This window comes from Dendrobates tinctorius, unplaced genomic scaffold (assembly GCF_039654945.1).
Source record: "Dendrobates tinctorius isolate UK_male_01 unplaced genomic scaffold, ASM3965494v1 ptg000070l, whole genome shotgun sequence".
Taxonomy (NCBI): Eukaryota; Metazoa; Chordata; class Amphibia; order Anura; family Dendrobatidae; genus Dendrobates; species Dendrobates tinctorius.
The window spans coordinates 74471079-74491819 of NW_027361738.1; the positions used below are offsets into that span (position 1 = coordinate 74471079).

Below are 20741 nucleotides of genomic sequence, written 5' to 3' on the forward strand. Positions count from 1 at the left end.
ATTTTGGTGTGCTCGGAAATTTAGATTTCGTCGTCTCATCTGCATGATTTGCAACTTGTAGACAGGCTTAATACATGTGGGAATTCCCTAACAAACAGGCATTCCACACATGTAATCAAGCTGTCTAGCAGTCATAAATCATGCTGATGAGATAACGAAGACTAAATCTCCGAGCACGGCAAAATACTCGTAGGACACCCGAGCATGCTCGGAAAAACCCAAGCAACAAGTATACTCGTTCATCACAATTTAATCTTTACATTTTCAGGGATCTTTACTGTCTGTGACCATGTGTATAGTACTTTTTATTAAATATGGGACTGGTACGTGGAGTTTTTATGAGTTTTTTTGGCTTCTGACCACAAATAGCGTCATCTATGCCGCTCTCCAGTGTGGCTAGATTCGTCTCAGTTAGGTGGCTTCAGGCTTTCTTTGTTTTTTGGCCAAAGACTTACAGCGTCTTTGTGCAGTCTTTGGATTTGTGAGCAAATGTTGAATAGAGGAGCGGTGGGAGGGAGGAGGGAGATGCAGCTGAAGCCCATCTCTATCTGTCTGTGGAGCTCAATATTGCATTTACATTGCAGAATTCTGTAGATACAGATTATCCTGTGCTTTAGACTCAAATAATTCACACCCTAAAGGGGTTATCCAATGTGTCTTACTTACTGTATGTATCGGAAAGTGAGAAGTGTTGCTGTTGTGGCGCCAGTATAGACCTACATTGTCTATATACACACAGGTCTACAATGCCTATACGTAAACCCTACCGTGCTAGAAGTGCATGTTATTTGATCTGCCTGTTTTATTGCAGATCATCATCTCTACGGGCTACTAATTGATTAAGGGGTCCCATAAATTAATACATTTTGTCTATACATACTTACACATCTTTTTTTTGTTTGTTTCCTACAGAAACCCAAAATAGACAGCTTTTCCACTGCAGGGTTTAAACCTGACAAGATTAAGGGAGACATACAGTTCAGAAATGTGAAGTTCACATATCCATCCAGGCCTGACATCCAGGTAAGTAACTTGTGTTACCACAACAATACTCCTAATCACGATAATAATAGCTGGCACACCATTATGTAGGGTTTTTATTTGGGCACTGTATAGTGGTATTATTTATTTTTACAATATGGCGGTATTATTAATGTGTAATGTACTGTGGTATTACCTATGTGTACATGATTGCAGCATTATCTACATACAAGTGACGTATAATGAGAATATTTCTCACTGAAGGTTTTGAAAGGCTTGAACCTTACGGTTCCCAGCGGTCAGACGGTGGCCCTCGTGGGGAGCAGTGGTTGTGGAAAAAGTACAACGGTCCAGCTTATTCAGAGATTCTACGACCCAGAGGAAGGCACGGTAAGGGGGCTTTTTACATCCTTTTCTGAATTTTTCTGCCATCCTTGGTTAGATTTTCACTCTCTTCTTCTTGAAGATAACCATTGATGGACAAGATATTCGGAATCTGAATACCAGATACTTAAGAGAGATCATTGGGGTGGTGAGCCAAGAACCAGTCCTGTTTGATACCACCATAGCTGAAAATATACGCTATGGCCGGGAAGATGTAACCATGGAGGAAATTATACAAGCCACAAAGGAAGCCAATGCCTATAACTTCATCACAAAGCTTCCAGATGTAAGCTCAACATGATTTTAGCTTTTTTATACAGTCAATTAATTACCGTACTCTCTTTTTGACATTGTGTTTACCTCGAACTTGATACCAGTAGTTATGACTTTCCAATTAAAATGTGTTGACTCATGAGTTCAGCGCCTATTGGGAAATATGGACATTGTAGAAGGGACCTGAAACTTTTGTGAGACAATTGTCCAAGGAAATACATAGTTCAGATGCTTGATTGACCATGTTTTTGTGAATTTGTAGAAATTTGAGACTCTTGTGGGAGAGAGAGGAACTCAGCTGAGTGGAGGCCAGAAACAAAGAATAGCGATTGCCAGAGCCCTGGTTCGCAACCCCAAAATACTTCTTCTTGATGAAGCCACATCTGCTCTAGACACTGAGAGTGAATCTGTTGTCCAGGCAGCTCTGGATAAGGTAAAGTGACTGGTATATTGTTTACTTTAATGATCAATCTATTATTTAAAAAAAAAAAATCATTCCAAAGGCCAAACCTTTTTTTTTTCCCAAAATTTTTATTTTTTTAATTTTTTTTATGGTGCCCTCAGTCTACATGACAACTCATTGTGACCCTGTGACATGACACTATGTGATAAAGCCCCTTAACGACTTCTGGGAAAATGTTTATTAGTGGGTGTTCAGGGTTCAAGTCATTTGGCTCATGCATCTTATACAGTATGTCATAACGTCACGGTGGCCGGGCTAAGAAGGTTGCACCTAAATTTCCAACCCATATTATTCTCTGGGTCACTAAGCATACGGTAAAACTTCCTCTAAACTCTTTACTATTAATTTTTCTGTAGGCTAGAGAAGGACGGACCACTATTGTCATTGCCCACCGATTGTCAACAATCAGGAACGCAGATACTATTGCTGGATTTTTTGAAGGTGTCATAACTGAGGAAGGATCTCATGGAGAGCTCATGAAGAAGGAAGGAATTTACTATAAGCTGGTCACTATGCAGGTAAAAATTCACCACTTGTACCTGAAAAGTTAGTCATTTTAAGCCATAATTTCACTGTAGCCCAAAAGCCCCCCATACACATCAGGTAGCTGTCATAGCTGTCGACTCTTGTGTTCTTTATGAGAGCAGCTGCTAAACTCCTCTGGTAGAAAATTATGTCCAGAGAGAACAATGGATCACTTTGCAAATCAACATTATGTCCCCCAACATCATATTTTATTAGAGAGTCGAGAAACCCCTATAGGTGTTATACAGTAGGCTGATCTCGCCAATATCGATGGGTTCAGCTGACTTTATCCTATCGTGTACAGCGGCCATAAATCATAACAACTCATGACAGTGCATCTTATAGGCTCTGTTATAGCTGACCCTTCCATTTGTGATATACTGCTTATTTTGTCTTCAAAATCTGTACCAAAAAGCCCCCTTATTAAGACATTTCAATTTTCTTTTTTTTTGTTCAGTTACATAATAAAAACCCAATCAATTAAAAAGCAACTTACAGTTATCTTATTATTCATGCCAGATCTGCCATGTGGGTGCAATAAAAATTGTAAACTTTTGGCATCTCCAGAATGTAATCTGTGGCTGTCCTATTATATGCTACATCCAGTGTCGGACTGGGGTGCAAAGGGCCCACCAGTATCCAACTCCATGGGTGCCACTTTTCAGCTACATGCAAATGTGGCATCATCCTTAATCAAAAATATATATAACAACTAGCTGAAGAGCCCGGCGCTGCCCGGGCATAGTAACTAACTGTGGTTAGTTATAGCAAATTATAATTATCCTCCATCCCATAGTCCCATGCCCATATACCCATCATACATATCCACGATCCCATAGGCCCATGCCCATATACCCATCACACATCCTCCATCCCATAGTCGAGTGCCCATATACCCATCACACATCCTCCATCCCATAGTCCCATGCCCATATACCCATCACATATCCTCCATCCCATAGTCCCATGGCCATATACCCATCATACATATCCTCCATCCCATAGTCGAGTGCCCATATACCCATCACACATCCTTCATCTCATAGTCCCATGCCCATATACCCATCACACATCCTCCATCCCATAGTCCCGTGCCCATATACCCATCACACATCCTCCATCCCATAGTCCCGTGCCCATATACCCATCATACATATCCTCCATCCCATAGTCCAGTGCCCATATACCCATCACACATCCTCCATCCCATAGTCCCGTGCCCATATACCCATCATACACATCCTCCATCCCATAGTCGAGTGCCCATATACCCATCACACATCCTCCATCCCATAGGCCCGTGCCCATATACCCATTATACACATCCTCCATCCTATAGTCCCGTACCCATATATACCCATCATACATATCCTCCATCCCATAATAGAGTACCCATATACCCATCACACATCCTCCATCCCATAGTAGAGTGCCCATATACCCATCATACATATCCGCCATCCCATAGTCCAGTGCCCATATACCATCACACATCCTCCATCCCATAGTCAACCATTATGACATCATAATGAGCGGTGGGGCTTGCAACCTATGATGACATCAGCGTCGCCATGGCAACCATTGTGACATCATAATGAGGGGCGGGGCTTGACACACACACACTTTTTCCCCATTTTGTAGATAGGGGCAAAATTGTTTGGTGAATTGGAACGCGCTGGGTTAAATTTTCGCCTCACAACATAGCCTAGGACGCTCTCGGGGTAGCTGCGACGGTGTGGATGCCTATCCCAGACATACACACACACACACACACACACACACACACACACTTTGAGCTTTATATATTAGATGATCTGGGTAGATTGGTAAATGAATAAGATGCCACCTCTGTCTGTACATAGTCATTCAAGTACAGAGTGCTAAGTACTGGTCATATAAGAGGGTGGTGGCTCGCTCCTACACAGGGGCCCACCGGAGGATTCTTCTGTTCTCCTGTGGGCCAGTCCAAGCCTGGATACATCATTATGTTTTTGCTTGCTTTATTGTGTTTTTTTCTTTAACAAAATACTTCTTATTAAATTTTAGAATTCAGTAAATGTAATTGTGGAAAAAAAAAAAGAAAAAGCAGTATATGAATTAATAAAGAATTTTTCTAAACCGGCATCTGCAGGCACCAAACCTGCACCCATGTATTTACCTTAAGCTTATCATATGCATTGCATAGTTGTTTAAGGCCCGCAGCTTTTTCTCTTGATCTTCCATTGTTAGACTCCTCCGATAGCAACAAAAGGATCTGGTAGTCAAGATTCATCTACGCCATCCTTATCTTCCATGATGAAGGTGTCATGAGCTTACCTTGCACATTATATGCTCATCCAAGGTCAAATCAACCTACGTACATCTGAAGTGCACGGTCATTTAAGCGTGCCAGTAGACATGCAGGTTTTGATTAAGGTTTTTTAATGTTGTTTTTCAAGCCAAAATATGGAGTCGTTTCAAAAATGATAAGAAATATGTATCCTTAAAGGGGTATTCCCATCTCCAAGATACTATCTCAGTATGTAGCAGGTGTAATAATAATAATAATATTAGCAAATACCTCCAATTAGAAATGTAGTATAGTTTTTCTGATTCGCTATGTCTCTTTCCTCATTGCAGGACCTTAAGTATTCATAGTTACGACCACCGATATAGTGACAGAGAGTTGCTAGTGGTCGTAACCATGGATACATAAGGTCCTGCAATGCACATGAGGAAAGAGACATAGCGAATCAGGAGAAACATACTACATTTCTGATGGGAGGCATTTGCTAATATTATTATTATTACACTTTCTACATATTGGAATAGGATCTTGGAAAATGGGAATACCCCTTTAAGTCTGCATCTTCATTTAGTGGATGTGCATTGGTAGTGTGCCACACAACAGAGATCGGCATGGCAAAGTCATCCACAATTTACAGCAACTTGCAGCAAGAACAGTTGAAGCACATGGTTTTATGCTGCCTGGCCAGGTATATGGCCTCTTTATTCTTCCATCCCCATCATAGAAGATGTTACACACTTATTGAACTATATGCACATCTAATGTAGGTATCAATACAGGGGAATCAACAGTCACAGTTACTTATCAGCCTAAGACAGGATGATGGACACTTCTATTCTGAGCTTGGTGGACAGGCTCGTACTGGCCCACAGGAGAACAGGAGAATCCTCCGGTAGGCCCCTATGATGGAGTGTTATGCTTATGTCACTTAGACATCAATAGAGGGCGAATCCACCATCACAGCTACTTATTAGTCTAAGACAGGATGATGGACACTTCTATTCTGAGCTTGGTGGACAGGCTTGTACTGGCCCACAAGAGAACAGGAGAATCCTCCGATAGGCCCCTATGATGGAGTGTTATGCTTATGTCACTTAGACATCAATAGAGGGCGAATCCACCGTCACAGCTAATTATCTGCCTAAGACAGGATGATGGACACTCGCATTCTGAGCTTTGTGGATAGGCTCGGACTGGCCCACAGGAGAATCCTCCGGTAGGCCCCTATGATGGAGTGTTATGCTTATGTCACTTAGACATTAATAGAGGGCGAAAACACCGTCACAGCTACTTATGAGCCTAAGACAGGATGATGGACACTCGCATTCTGAGCTTGGTGGAGATCCCACTAGTCAAAACACATCAATATGTCATATATGAATTGCGAGACATGACAGACATCCATTCTGCCAATCTCCACGTTATATAATGTAATGTGTACTCTCCTTCATCATTAGACAATAGATGCTGAGGATAAGGAAAGTCAAGTAAAGGGTAATGAATACGGAGTTATAAATGCCTATGAAAAAGTCCCTGATACCAACATAATAAGGAGGAAATCAAGTCGGCACAGCAGCTACAAGAAAACAGCAGAGGACGAAGATAAGGAAAAGGACAAAGAGGAGGAGGTGAGTGCTAGGAAACACCATAAATGCCTTTTCTATTTTAGCTGGAAAAATTGAATCAATAACATAAGGACGAGTTGTAGTTACAAATGACATCATTCACTTTACCATATATAATCTGCTGAAAAATAGGGAAAAAAAAACTCCAACTGGGGTGAAATGGTGATTAAAACCCCATCATTCCGCCATTGTTTTGAGGGTTTTCTTATTTCGTCATTCATTGTGCTGTAAATATTAGCTGACAGCATGATTCTTCAAGTCTGTAGGATTACGGCAAAACCAAACTTATAAAGCTAATTTTATATTTCAATGGTTTAAAGAAAACTTTGATTTGTGTCGCCATTTTTTGGATAATTGTAGCTGTTTTTTTTATTTTTCCCTGGAACTGCAGCAGGGCTTGCTTTTTTCTTTGGTGAGTTGTAATTTCTCCTGATACCATTTTAAAGTACATACAATGTTTTGACTGCTTCTTATAACATTTTTGGAAAGGAGGTGGAAAAATTGTAACAGCAATTCTGGAGTTTTTTTTTTTTTTGCATTCTAGGGAACTTGTCACCAGAAATAATCCTATTAACCTGTAGATTTGGGTTTAATCTGAAGGTTAATAGCATAATTGACCTGCCCGGTACCTGCACTTACCCCATGAATTTTATTCTCCCCGGCAGCGTTCCGGTTTCAGTCATCTAGACCCAGTGGAGATTACAAAAAAAGCAAGCGTTCTAATTTTAGAGCAGTATAATGTATTTATGATATATGATTGTACCATGCATTCTGATAAATAAAAGGGCTTGGCAACTGTCGATCTCCTCACTTCCCAACTCATATATTGGACATGTTATATTTCAGGCTGAAAAAGTTCCTCCAGTCTCTTTTCTCAAAATCATGAAGTTAAACAAACCAGAATGGCCGTACTTTGTGGTTGGAATAATTTGCGCTGCTATAAATGGTGCCACTCAGCCCGCCTTCGCAATTATATTCTCCAAGATTATTGCGGTAAGTACCATATATACTCGAGTATAAGCCGACCTAAGTATAAGCCGGGGCCCCTAATTTTGCCACAAAAAAACAAAAAACTGGGAAAACTTATTGACTCGAGTATAAGCCTAGGGTGGAAAATGCAGAAGCTACTGGTAAATTTCAAAAATAAAAATATATACTAATAAAAGTAAAATTAATTGAGATATCAGTAGGTTAAATATTTTTGAATATCCATATTGAATCAGGAGCCCCATCTAATGCTCCATACAGTTCATGATGGCCCCATAAGATGCTTCATACAAAATATGCCCCATATAATGCTGCACAAAGGCTAATAATGGCCCCATAAGATGAGATGCTCCATAGAATAATATACCCCATATGCTGCTCCATAAAGGTTGATGGCCCCATAAGATGCTCCATAGATATATATGCCCCATATGCTGCTCCATAAAGGTTGATGGCCCCATAAGATGCCCCATATAATGCATAAAGATTATGGCCCCATAAGATGCTACATAGAATATGCCCCATAAGCTGCTCCATATAACTTGATGGCCCCATAAGATGATCCATAGAATATGCCCCATATGCTGCTCCATAAAGGTTATGGCCCCATAAGATGCTCCATAGAATATGCCCCATATGCTGCTCCATAAAGGTTATGGCCCCATAAGATACTCAATAGAATATGCCCCATATATCTTGATGGCCCCATAAGATGCTCCTTTGAATATGCCCCATATGCTTCTCCATAAAGGTTATGGCCCCATAAGATACTCAATAGAATATGCCCCATATGCTGCTCCATATATCTTGATGGCCCCATAAGATGCTCCTTTGAATATGCCCCATATGCTGCTCCATAAAACTTGATGGCCAGATAATATGCCCCATATGTTGCTCCATAAAGGTTATCACCCCTTAAGATGCTCCATAGAATATGCCCCATATGCTGTTGCTGCGAATAAAAAAAATTACATACTCAACTCTCGTCGCTGGGGGCCAGGTGCCAGTATCCTGAACAGCTGAGGACACCGGCGCACTATGGGGGCTAAGTTTCGTTGTCGCCGCAGGCTCAGGGCCCCGGGACCTGCGATATTCACCTGTCCCCATTCCACCGCCGTGCGCCGCTCTGTCTTCTGGGTCTCTGCAGTGACTGTTCAGGCAGAGGGTGTGCACTAACTACATCATCGCACACTCTGACCTGAACGCCACAGCCAGAGGACGCGGAGGACAGAGCGGCGCCCGGCGGTGGAACGGGGACAGGTGAATATCGCATATGCTCCCCCTGTCATACTCACCCCCTCCTGGCGCATCTCTGCAGTCCCTGCTTCTCTGATGCCGGCAGCTCCTTCCAGTGTTCGTTACTTTAATGAGTGGTACCACGTGACCACTGAACACAGGAAGAGCAGTGGTGTCGGAGACGATCTGAGAAGCAGGGGTTGCAGAGACCACGCCAAGAGGGGGTGAGTATGATGTGACAGCCACGCTTCCCCTGCCCCGCCGACCCCCTGGTCTATGACTCAAGTATAAGCCGACCCAAGTATAAGCTGAGGCCCCTAATTTTGCCACAAAGAACTGGGAAAACTTATTGACTCGAGTATAAGTCTAGGGTAAAAAATGCAGCAGCTACTGGTAAATTTCAAAAATTAAAATACATACTAATAAAAGTAAAATTAATTGAGACATCAGTAGGTTAAATGTTTTTGAATATCCATATTGAATCAGGAGCCCCATATAATGCTCCATACAGTTCATGATGGCTCCATAAGATGCGTCATACAAAATATGCCCCATATAATGCTCCATAAAGTTCATGATGGGCCCCATAAGATGCTCCATAAAGGTTGATGGCCCCATAAGATGCCCCACATAATGCATAAAGATTATGGCCCCATAAGATGCTACATAGAATATGCCTCATAAGCTGCTCCATATATCTTGATGGCCCCATAAGATGATCCATAGAATATGCCCCATATGCTGCTCCATAAAGGTTATGGCCCCATAAGATGCTCCATAGAATATGCCCCATATGCTGCTCCATATATCTTGATGGCCCCTTAAGGTGCTCCATTGAATATGCCCTATATGCTGCTCCATAAAGCTTGATGGCCAGATAAGATGCCCCATATGCTGCTCCATAAAGGTTATGGCCCCATAAGATGCTCCATAGAATATGCCCCATATGCTGCTGCGAATTAAAAATTACATACTCACCTCTCGTCGCTGGGGGCCAGGTGCTGGTGTCCTGAGCAGGCGAGGACACCGGCACACTATGGGGGCTAAGTGTCATTGTCGCCGCTGGCTCAGGGCCCCGGCACCTGCGATATTCACCTGTCCCCACTCCACCGCCGCACGCCGCTCTGTCTTCCGGGTCTCTGCAGTGACTGTTCAGGCAGAGGGCACGCACTTACTGCGTCATCGCACCCTCTGACCTGAAAGTCACAGCCAGAGGACGCGGAGGACAGAACGGCGCCCGGCGATGGAACGGGGACAGGTGAATATCGCATATGCTCCCCCCGTCATACTCGCCCCCTCCTGACGCGTCTCTGCAGACCCTGCTTCTCCGATGCCGGCAGCTCCTTCCAGTGTTCGTTACTTTAATGAGCGGCACCACGTGACCGCTGAACACAGGAAGAGCTGAGGCACTGGAGATGATTTGAGAAGCAGGGGTTGCAGAGACCACGCCAGGAAGGGGTGAGTATGATGTGACAGGCGCGCTTCCCCTCCCCCGCCGACCCCCTGGTCTATGACTTGAGTATAAGCCGAGAGGGGGCACTTTCAGCCTTAAAAATGGGCTGAAAATCTTGGCTTATACTCGGGTATATACGATAAACAGTTGTAGTTCAGAACATTGTAATATACTTGTGTTTGTCTTTTATTGCATTAAATTGAAGCAAAATAATACTTTGTTCCAAAAAGTGTGTGTGTACGTCATCTCTCTTTAACTGGGTGTAAAGATGAAAAGCTAAGCTGTGCTTTGACCAGTCACTACATGTGCTGCCCCTTTTCCTATTTGATGGCATGAGCCTCTGTGATTGAGAATGAAATTCTGCAGCATCATCCCCCTCCTCCTCCCCACACCTCTTTTTTTTTTTCCTCCTTTTCTCTTCAGTTACTAAAGATTGATTTTTTAGTGACTGGTAAGGTCTCTGAACATTCTTTTTAAAGGAATCTAAATGCATTTGGTAAGTGAGGAAAATATCAACTTCAACTAAGAGGAAATATTACAAAGTTTAATATTTCATTTTTTAGGATTATTGAAGGATCTTTATTATTAAATTATCTGGTATTATGTGCTGAACCATAGGAATGACATTGCTCACGTATTGTGTTTTTCATTCTTCGATGTGCACAGAGCACATAGTAATTAGTGTGTTTTCTTAAATTGTAGGTATTTGCCGGTGAGCCACATGAGATGAGATCCCAAAGTAACATGTTTTGTTTGATATTTCTGGGACTCGGAGGCATCTCTTTTGTGACATTTTTCCTCCAGGTATTTCAGTTTGAGCATTTTTTTTATTCTAAAGAGGTTGCCCTTAAGACAGTAAAATTGCAACACGCCTGTAAAAACAAGCAAATTTGCAGTTAACATTTTATTAAAAATCTTCTCTGTTCTCAAGAATTTAAAGAATTTTAATTTTATTGTTTATTGCTCATTGCTTAGGCTACCAGCCAACTTTGAAGTCTAACGGCAATGGCCGGTCTCCTAGGCAATAGAGCTTGTAAGCGCTGCCACTGCATTCCACTAAGGCCAGGATCACACATGCAAGAAACACGGCTGAGTCTCGCATGTTAATACCCGGGATCGGATCGGAGCGTGTTGCCACATAGCAATACATGCAGCCGCACGCTCCGCTCCCCAGTGCCGGCGGCAGTGCCGGGTATTAACATGCGAGACTCGGCCGTGTTTCTCGCATGTGTGATCCCAGCCTTATGCTACAAGGGCAAATCTACCTATAGCATTGGAGACCGGCGGTGCCGCCATGCCTTTGGTCCGAACTGTTGATCAATCAGGAGCGCACTGACTCCGCCAAACAGGCGCCAGGAGGCAAGTGCACTCCTAAAATAAGAACATGAGATACACTCTTTTAGATTGTTTGCTCAATCAAAAACATTTACCCCAGTAATTCATTCTCTAACGGTGTGTTCATACAATGCTTACTTGTTGCATTTTTGCAGCATTGTTTCCAAAATGCAGTGAAAACGCCTTGCTTTTGCCCAAATTTTCTGAAAAAGTGATAAAAACAGGGCCAAAAAAGCTTCTACAACGCATCGTGTGAACATTCTCCAAAGGTGTGTTCAGATTTCATGCTAATTTTGTTGTGCATTCGATGCCTCTGGGACATCCTTGCCCCATGGAGGAAGTGGAGTTTTCACAGCCTCATTCACTTTGGAATGGCGTACGAAGAAACTCGGGTTTGAGTTTGTAGGATTACAAAAACATGGCTGATTTCTTCCAAAAAACAGCGCCACGCCGACCAACAGGTTATGGAAGGTAATGCAGCTGAGACTAATTGATTTTAATAGTGATGAGCTGTAATATTAAGCACAACTTCTGGACAAGTGTGGCACTGTTTATGGTTAAAAGTAACTACAGTATGTTCTTCTAATCTGATGAACATTTCCTAACACTTTCTATTCCTAATTTTACAGGGATTCACATTTGGAAAAGCTGGAGAAATTCTGACAACAAGACTCAGGCTATATACCTTTAAAGCGATGTTAAGACAGGTATGATCTATGGCATTTACTTTAAAAGGGTTGACACCCCTAGGAAATAAAGCCATGGGTTTTCTAAAGCAGAATATCTGTTAAAAAATGCAGCTTTATAGTATTGTACATTCAGTCAGGGACAGGTCATGGTGTTGTACAGCGATACGTCCTATCTCCCACAATGCTACCTCTGCTGGCTGGGAAGGGTAGTACATGAAGAAAAATGTCATCTCATCCAATGGTTAAATAATCCATCTTCCGTAAAGAGGAGCCAAAATATTCCTAGGTACGTGATTACGATGACGACCTTATAACAATGGGAGAACCCCAAAGTAAAAAGAGAGGCAGCAATCTGTATTCAGGCCAAGGTCTAGGTACTACGATCTACTTCCATGGATAATAGAAGTTTCCTGACGTTGATTATTTCATGGAGTCTTTTGTATTTCAGGAAATGGGCTGGTTTGATGACAAGAAAAATAGCACTGGTGCTTTAACGACAAGACTGGCCACCGACGCCTCCCAAGTGCAGGGGGTATGTGTTTGGTTTTGACTATTCCAAAAATGACTTTGCTAGAGGACGCTCAAAACTAAAACCTAATATGAGGACAGTAGTGGGAGACTTTGGGTTATGTACCGACATTGAAGCTACTATAGGGTCTTGCAGCCACAATATACTCAGAGGAACGAGGAGCTGTTGGTGACCACTATAGATGATGGAAAGAGGGATGAAAACCCATCATATGCATTGGGTTAATATCGGCCCTACATGTGATGCATTGAGTTAATGTCGGCCGTACCCGTGATGCATTGGGTTAATGTCGACCCTACACGTGATGCATTGGGTTAATTTTGTCCCTACACGGGACGCATTGGGTTAATGTCAGCCCTTCCCGTAATGCATTGAGTTAATGTCGGCCCTACCCATGATGCATTGGGTTAATGTTGACCCTACATGTGATGCATTGGGTTAATGTCCACCCTACCCATGAATATGAGCCTCCGACGGATTGAGAAAGAGAGAGCACTTGGATATCGCCAGTAGGCTCATAGACAATGAATGGAGCTCTTAAATATCGGGCATTTCAGATGCTTCTGACATCTGCAGGTTTTTTACTTACAGCTAATGTAATGTTGCTGGAATTGGTTTATGGAAAGAGACATCATTTACCATATTTTGCCTGTGTGTCTTTATTGCAGGCCACCGGATCCAGACTGGCCTTACTGGCACAGAACGTTGCCAACTTGGGCACCGCCACCATAATATCTTTCATCTACGGATGGCAGCTAACTCTCCTTATCTTGGCGATTGTACCAGTCCTCGCCGTGTCTGCGCTGCTGCAGATGAAAGCGTTTGCTGGGCACGCAAAGAAGGACAAAAAGGAACTGGAAGTAGCTGGAAAGGTGAGCGACGTCTGCCATAATATGTGCTGTCAGCCTGGACCACACTAAGGCAATGTTCACACATCCAGTTGTCATCTGTTTGTAATGGATTCAGTATTAAAAGAAACTAGATCAGTTACATACAAAGCAAAAACATATGCACATTGGAAGCCATCCGTTATGATCCATAGACGTCAGTGCTAAACAAAACAGATCCAGTTGCTATCAGATTTTTGGGGGTTTTTTTGGAAAGGAGGCAAATGGTAAAGATTTTATGACACTTCCGATCCCATTGAAATAAATGCGTTCTGTGCTGGAACATTTTATTTCAATTTTTATTACCCCAAAACTGGAAATAACTACTGGACCTGTGAACAGAACCGAAACCATACAGGCCAGGATGTCCTTTCTTATTGCCCCCTAGTGGTGGGGCAGCCACAGATGAGCTAATATCACCCTGATACTGCTGCTATCCAGACATCTGCCTTCCTCGGACCCATACTGTGTAACAGTAGTGCATCATAGGGTCACACGTTGCCATAATTGGTGGTTGCATTCAGCTGGCAGTGCCTGGCCGCGTAACCAGGGCCTCTTACTTTCTGATCCCCGCTCCTTCTATCATAGATCGCCACTGAGGCTGTAGAGAACATTCGTACCGTGGTCTCATTAACCCGAGAGAGGAAGTTCGAGGCTATGTATGATGAAAAACTGGTCGGACCCTACAGGTAAGAGAAGCCATAATGTGTGCACTTGTGCGTCTGTACGATACCGGCCGAGACGCAGCACAGAAGATCCCTCGTCTGACATTGAAAAATGTATTGTCCTCTTGCCTAGAAATTCTATAAAGAAAGCGCACATTCATGGAGCGACTTTTGGATTATCTCAAGCCATCATGTTCTTTGCGTACGCCGGGTGTTTCCGCTTTGGGGCTTGGTTGGTAGCAAACAATCACACGAGTATGGAGGATGTATTCTTGTAAGTCTATCTATTTATTTATCTATCTATCTTATCTTCCTTTGTCTGTTTATCTTTCTACCAACATCTCTATATCTTTGATAATATTACACTACTGTATTTTTTCTATACAGGGTATTTTCAGCCATTGTATTCGGGGCCATGGCTTTGGGTCAGACCAGCTCCTTTGCTCCAGACTATGCGAAAGCCAAGACGTCAGCAGCTCATATATTCAATCTGCTAGAGCGGGAGCCTCTTATAGACAGCTACAACGCGGGCGGAGACAAACCTGTAAGATCTCTAATGAAGAAGTGGAATTATTTTTCATGACTTGTCTATTTGCTCCTATGTTAAATGGAAGACATATCTATAGCCACCTAGAAGTGGCCATCATATAATGTGAGGTGGACTAATGACACTAAGGCTCCTAATTCTTTAAAGGTTATACAGTATTATATAAATATGATTTCTTCTGAAAACAGCCCAATATCTCTGTAATAGATTGTATAGTATCACTAGTGGGCTCCATTCACTTCGCGGGAACTGATCTACAATACCAGACACAACCTATCCATGATTTTCAAATTCTGCACAACTTTCTGCAAAGTTTTGCCTCAGGAGCATATCGATAAAAATCTCTTGTCATTGCCTACAGTCTCACTGCGCTGGGAACGTAAGATTCCAAGGAGTCCGATTTAATTATCCGACAAGACCAGATTTGCCCGTGCTTCGAGGATTGGATATCAACGTAGGGAAAGGAGAAACCCTGGCTTTAGTTGGTAGCAGTGGATGTGGGAAAAGTACCACGGTCCAACTTCTAGAAAGATTCTATGACCCATTGGATGGAGAAGTGGTAAGTAAACCCAATGGAAAAGATTTTTGTAATGGACATCTGACAACTCTGTGTCCAAGGTTTTAGACATTGTTGTGTTCTTTATAGAGTGTGGACGGGTCTGACGTCAGGGCGGTGAACATCCAGTGGCTCCGGGCACAGATGGGTATCGTGTCTCAGGAGCCCATGCTGTTTGACTGCAGTATAGCAGATAATATCGCCTATGGAGATAACAGCCGAGTGGTGCCATTCGAAGAAGTGGAGAAAGCAGCCAAGGAGGCCAATATCCAGAGCTTCATTGAATCACTCCCTGATGTAAGTCAACAAAATAGCAATTTCTATGTGACTTTTAATCACTGGATCAAATTGAAATGATCTGTTGTAAGATTAGAAGTCGTGGCTGACTTGTGATAGTTACTACAAATCTAACACTGCAACAATATTGTTCCACAACTCTTTTCTAAATACAGTGAACCCTAGATTAAAGAGGACCTTTAACCAATTTTTTTGTGTTGAACTGGACACGATGTAATAGATGCTGCAGATCTGAATAAAAGGTTTTTGTTTTTTTCATAATTTCACCTCTCCGTTGCGGAGATATTAACGATCAGAGTAAATGAAATGTAAACGGTTACTTATTTTTAAGTCCAAGTGGGTGTTACCAGAGAGATTTCACTGGGGGCGTGTACTTCATCCTCATTCTGATGCTGACCGATCATAAGCAGTCTGCAACACACTGGCGAAAGAACCCCCCCCTTCATAATAGCTTAGAGCAGGTTCTTCACTGTGTGAAATGTAAGAATACAGCATTGATCTCATGATCTAACCTCATGCATGATTAGAAAGTAGAAAGCAAAAACCACAAATATTCTGAACTAAAAAATAAAAAATAAACTGCAAATAATGCATAAAGGTAACAATAATAATAAGGGTATTTAGTAAACGTAATTTTGATCAAAATAATGTACAAGCCATCCCGCCACGTCACGTCACCCCTTGTGGGACAGTCCCTACTCTAGTATTTAAAACCTTTTCACTTGCCAAGTGACGTGAACAAGGATCGAGCGGCTGAACCACTAGTAAAAGCTTAGGCCAGACAGGATGGTTTTCCCAGCTCAGAAAGAGGGCGGTCACACCCATATATGCACAGAATGCACAATGAAATGAATAAAAAACGAATCTGAACTGAGAAAAGTAAGTTAATGTGTATGCACAATGTAAGTGCATATTAACACATGACCATTAACCAGAGAAAACAGAAAGCAAAACACAAATATTCTGAACTAAAAAGTAAAAAATAAACTGCAAATAATGCATAAAGGTAATAATAATAAGGGTATTTAGTAAACATAATTTTGATCAAAATAATATACAAGCCATCCCGCCACGTCACGGCAACCCTTGTGGGACAGTCCCTACTCTAGTATTTAAAACCTTTTCACTTGCCAAGTGACGTGAATGTGAACAAGGATCAAGCGGCTAAACCACTAGTAAAAGCTTAGGCCAGTCAGGATGGTTTTCCCAGCTCAGAAAGAGGGCGGTCACACCCATATTTGCATTATTTGCAGTTTATTTTTTACTTTTTAGTTCAGAATATTTGTGTTTTTTGCTTTCTATTTTCTCTGGTTAATGGTCATGTGTTAATATGCACTTACATTTTGCATACACATTAACTTACTTTTCTCAGTTCAGATTCGTTTTTTATGATTAGAAAGTGTTGGCAAATTAGAGCTCAGTTGACTCACAGCTTTCAATTAAGGTCATTACATGAGCAGAGCAGGCTGATATTATATGTCCCACATAAGAGCCGTTTGCTCTGCTTTCACTACAGAACATTTACAAGTTGCTTTGAGCATAACAGCTGTAAGTATTACTCATTGGACAGGCTGTGTGGGTGGAAAGGGCAGTACAGCAGAGCTGACAGTGCTGTGAGTGGAGGAGAGCTGATAAAAGGATGTGCAATGTGACACTGCTAAACTCAGCTGTGCTGAGCCTTCCCCCATATTCACATTATGTGAAAAAGGATAGTCATGTGCTCCAATCTTTCAGCACTTTCTAGCCATGCATGAGGTTAGGCGAGGAGTTCAGGGCTGTATCCTTTCATCTCACACACACTGTGAAACCTAAGCCATAGAGGAGGCGTGTTCTTTTTCAGCTGTGTTGTTGCACACTTATGATTGGGCAACTCATACAGGGAGAAGAAGTACACTCCCCCCAGCTTGTCTAATCCAAGATGAGTCTTGGTGTTCCGTACCTGACACAAATGATATTTCTGGTGTACCGCATGGAGGAGCACGCGACTCTTCAGATGTTTCAAGCATCCACCTCTTCACAAAACAGGAGTGTCTGATTCCAAAACCCCCATCATAACACACTGGGCTTGATGAATTGGGTCCATAGTATTTGTTATAAATTATATAACCTCAGTTTTGATAATAATTCTGGGCACTGTGGTCAAGCGGTTCCAATGACAGTGAACCCACCGTAACTTTTTATTATTAGAGTTATGAACTGCCGGATCTCTCCAGTGCCAGGAATCAGAACTCAATGTAAGTCTATGAGAGTCAGCACAAGGCTCCCATAGACTTACATTGAGAGCTTGTGACTGTTACCTCTGACTTTCGGCCAGTCAGAAGTTGCGGTCACAAGTTGGCGGTATGAGACCATAATGGTGCCTGAAACAGCTGAAGACGGCAGTTGGCAAGTATAATACTAGGGTCAGGGAACTTAGATCAGTTGCACCACTCCCGTGGTGAAATTTAAAAAAAACAACAAAACACTGGAGTGGTGCTTTAAAATTGTATCCATATAAATAATGCAGAATTGATAAATAATTTAAAAGTCTCCTAAAAATATTTTTTTTTTCAGAAATATAACACCCGTGTTGGAGATAAGGGAACACAGCTCTCCGGGGGTCAGAAGCAGAGAATCGCCATAGCACGAGCTCTGGTCCGTCGACCCAAAATCCTGTTATTGGATGAGGCCACGTCTGCTCTGGATACAGAGAGTGAAAAGGTGAAAAAATAAACTGTGTAGGAAGCGATCACACATTGCTTATAAGAGCAAGCCTATAGGCACATATAGGGGCAGGAGTAATTATTGTGTCCTTGTGGCACGAAGGAGCAGCGCCCTGCGTAAGCCCAAAGCTCTCAATGGTAGTAGGATTGCTTCTAGTTATCAGTTAGGGAATGATCACTTACAGATAAAAAGAGCAGGTCCTGTCATTCCCCTGACAAGGGGGTAAAATTAACCCACTGAGCCTTCACTTAGAAGAGAGTTGGATGCCAAGAGGATCGCTCTAGTAGAACTTTTTAGAGTGATAGAGGGGTCGGAAGAATAGCTGTCAGCTACAACACAGGCACCAACTGAGTCTTTCCTTGAAATTCTGATTTTTGTGTTTTGATATATATATTTTTTTGTTCTATTCATTGTGTCTGTAATAATAGAACGTTTCCCCTTTCTCCCTCAGGTTGTACAGGAAGCTCTGGACAAAGCTCGGGAAGGTCGTACATGTATCGTCATCGCTCACCGCCTGTCCACCATTCAGAACGCGGATAAAATCGCCGTGATCCAGAACGGAAAAGTTGTAGAACAGGGGACACATCAGCAGCTCCTGCAGATGAAGGGGGTGTATCACTCACTGGTCACAATACAGCTCGGACCCACATGAGAAGGACACGAGAGCGGACATTGCAGATTCAGATGGTGTTACTGTGAACCCAAAGACCATTAGCGGGCCAGCACTACGGGCATTACACCGGGGCCGGATCTCTCGCTCTTTGTTCCTTCTCACAATACCCAAATGTAAAAATGATTGTTATTTTGAGTAGGAATTGGTTACGTCAAGTCATTTACAGTATATGGCGGGAGGAAGCAAAGGCGCTGGTATAGAGACCTGGATGATGAGATCGCTACTGTAAGCAAAATGGTTAAAAATTCCAAAAATGTGTTTATTTGTTCATGTTTCTATTGCTCTTCTCATATTGAAACAAAAGTGAACATGGTCTTCTGTGATTATGCTAAAAGGTGAGAACAGCGCCACTCTTCTCTATACGTTGTGTATGGTAAGGCATAAACAGCGCCACTCTTCTCCATATGTTGTGTTTGGTAAGGCATAAACAGCGCCACTCTTCTCCATATATTGTGTTTGGCAAGGCATAAACAACGCCACTCTTCTCTTTACATTGTGTATGGTAAGGCATAAACAGCGCCACTCTTCTCTTTACATTGTGTATGGTAAGACATAAACAGCGCCACTCTTCTCTTTACATTGTGTATGGTAAGACATAAACAGCGCCACTCTTCTCTTTACATTGTGTATGGTAAGACATAAACAGCGCCACTCTTCTCTTTACATTGTGTATGGTAAGACATAAACAGCGCCACTCTTCTCTTTACATTGTGTATGGTAAGGCATAAACAGCGCCACTCTTCTCTTTACATTGTGTATGGTAAGGCATAAAGAGCGCCACTCTTTGTGGGTTGTGTCTGGTATTTGCTTTTTCTAAAAAAAAAAACAATGACCCTTTAGTATAATCACATAAGACTTCTTTAACTTTTGATATAATTTCTGTATAATTGTTAATATTTTGTGTATTGTTAATATAATATATACCTCTTATTTAATAACAAGTATTGATCACTTGATAATTTCGGAGACAGGATAGTTGGAGGGTTGTTTTACTGCTGCTACCTCCCCATTTTGTTTTTGTTTTTCTACCACTCCAGCACTGGAATATAGTTTTGTTGAGCAAAGTTTAAGACAAAATAAACTTTTTTTTCTTAACATTTCAACTTGGCGGTTTGTTTGAGGTTGTTTTTCAGTGAAGTATAAATATGGACAAGGTAGTTACAGAGTCCTCCTAGGACCATGCCCTAATAAACTAAAGAAACCTATCACCAGGGTGTAACTACAGGAAAAGCAAACAATACTAGTTTTGAGCTCTTAAAGAAAATTTTTCTAAAGGGCATGTGTCACCAGGAAATGATCTGTTGTTGAAATCAAGTTTTTTATGTTAAATACAGCTTTTTAAAGTTGATGATAATTTCAGTAATGGAGGGGTGTAAGACTGCCTAGTAAATAAAAATGCACAAAGACTTGTATAAGTTGCCAGACGCACAGATACACGCAGTGGAACATGCTGGATTATTTTTATTTTTTCCATCTCCGAATGCTTAAAAAAAGAAAAAAATCTGAAATCTTGCAATTATCTCTGTCAAAAAGGCCTTATACTAGACTGAAACATCTGTACAGAAGAGTGTTCAGAAGTCTCATTATCGTCACAGAGAAGATTACAATGAAAGGTAACTACTATACACAGACGAAACACAGGATCC

General features: G+C 42.0%; 1 protein-coding gene across 1 annotated transcript in view; it reads left to right on the forward strand.

Moving 5' to 3' along the window:
- ABCB1 (ATP binding cassette subfamily B member 1) overlaps window positions 1-20198 on the forward strand; it is a 64307-nt gene extending 44109 nt beyond the window's left edge. The window contains exons 11-28 of the mRNA XM_073581921.1: window positions 913-1023; window positions 1246-1371; window positions 1448-1651; window positions 1901-2071; window positions 2458-2619; window positions 6371-6541; window positions 7385-7531; window positions 10917-11018; window positions 12179-12256; window positions 12687-12770; window positions 13436-13639; window positions 14243-14343; window positions 14453-14593; window positions 14707-14863; window positions 15228-15425; window positions 15513-15719; window positions 18273-18419; window positions 18874-20198. Coding sequence (XP_073438022.1) covers window positions 913-1023; window positions 1246-1371; window positions 1448-1651; window positions 1901-2071; window positions 2458-2619; window positions 6371-6541; window positions 7385-7531; window positions 10917-11018; window positions 12179-12256; window positions 12687-12770; window positions 13436-13639; window positions 14243-14343; window positions 14453-14593; window positions 14707-14863; window positions 15228-15425; window positions 15513-15719; window positions 18273-18419; window positions 18874-19074 — 2712 coding nt within the window. The 3' untranslated portion in view covers window positions 19075-20198. The remainder of the gene's footprint in view (window positions 1-912; window positions 1024-1245; window positions 1372-1447; window positions 1652-1900; window positions 2072-2457; window positions 2620-6370; window positions 6542-7384; window positions 7532-10916; window positions 11019-12178; window positions 12257-12686; window positions 12771-13435; window positions 13640-14242; window positions 14344-14452; window positions 14594-14706; window positions 14864-15227; window positions 15426-15512; window positions 15720-18272; window positions 18420-18873) is intronic.
- The last annotated feature ends 543 nt before the right edge of the window (window positions 20199-20741 follow it).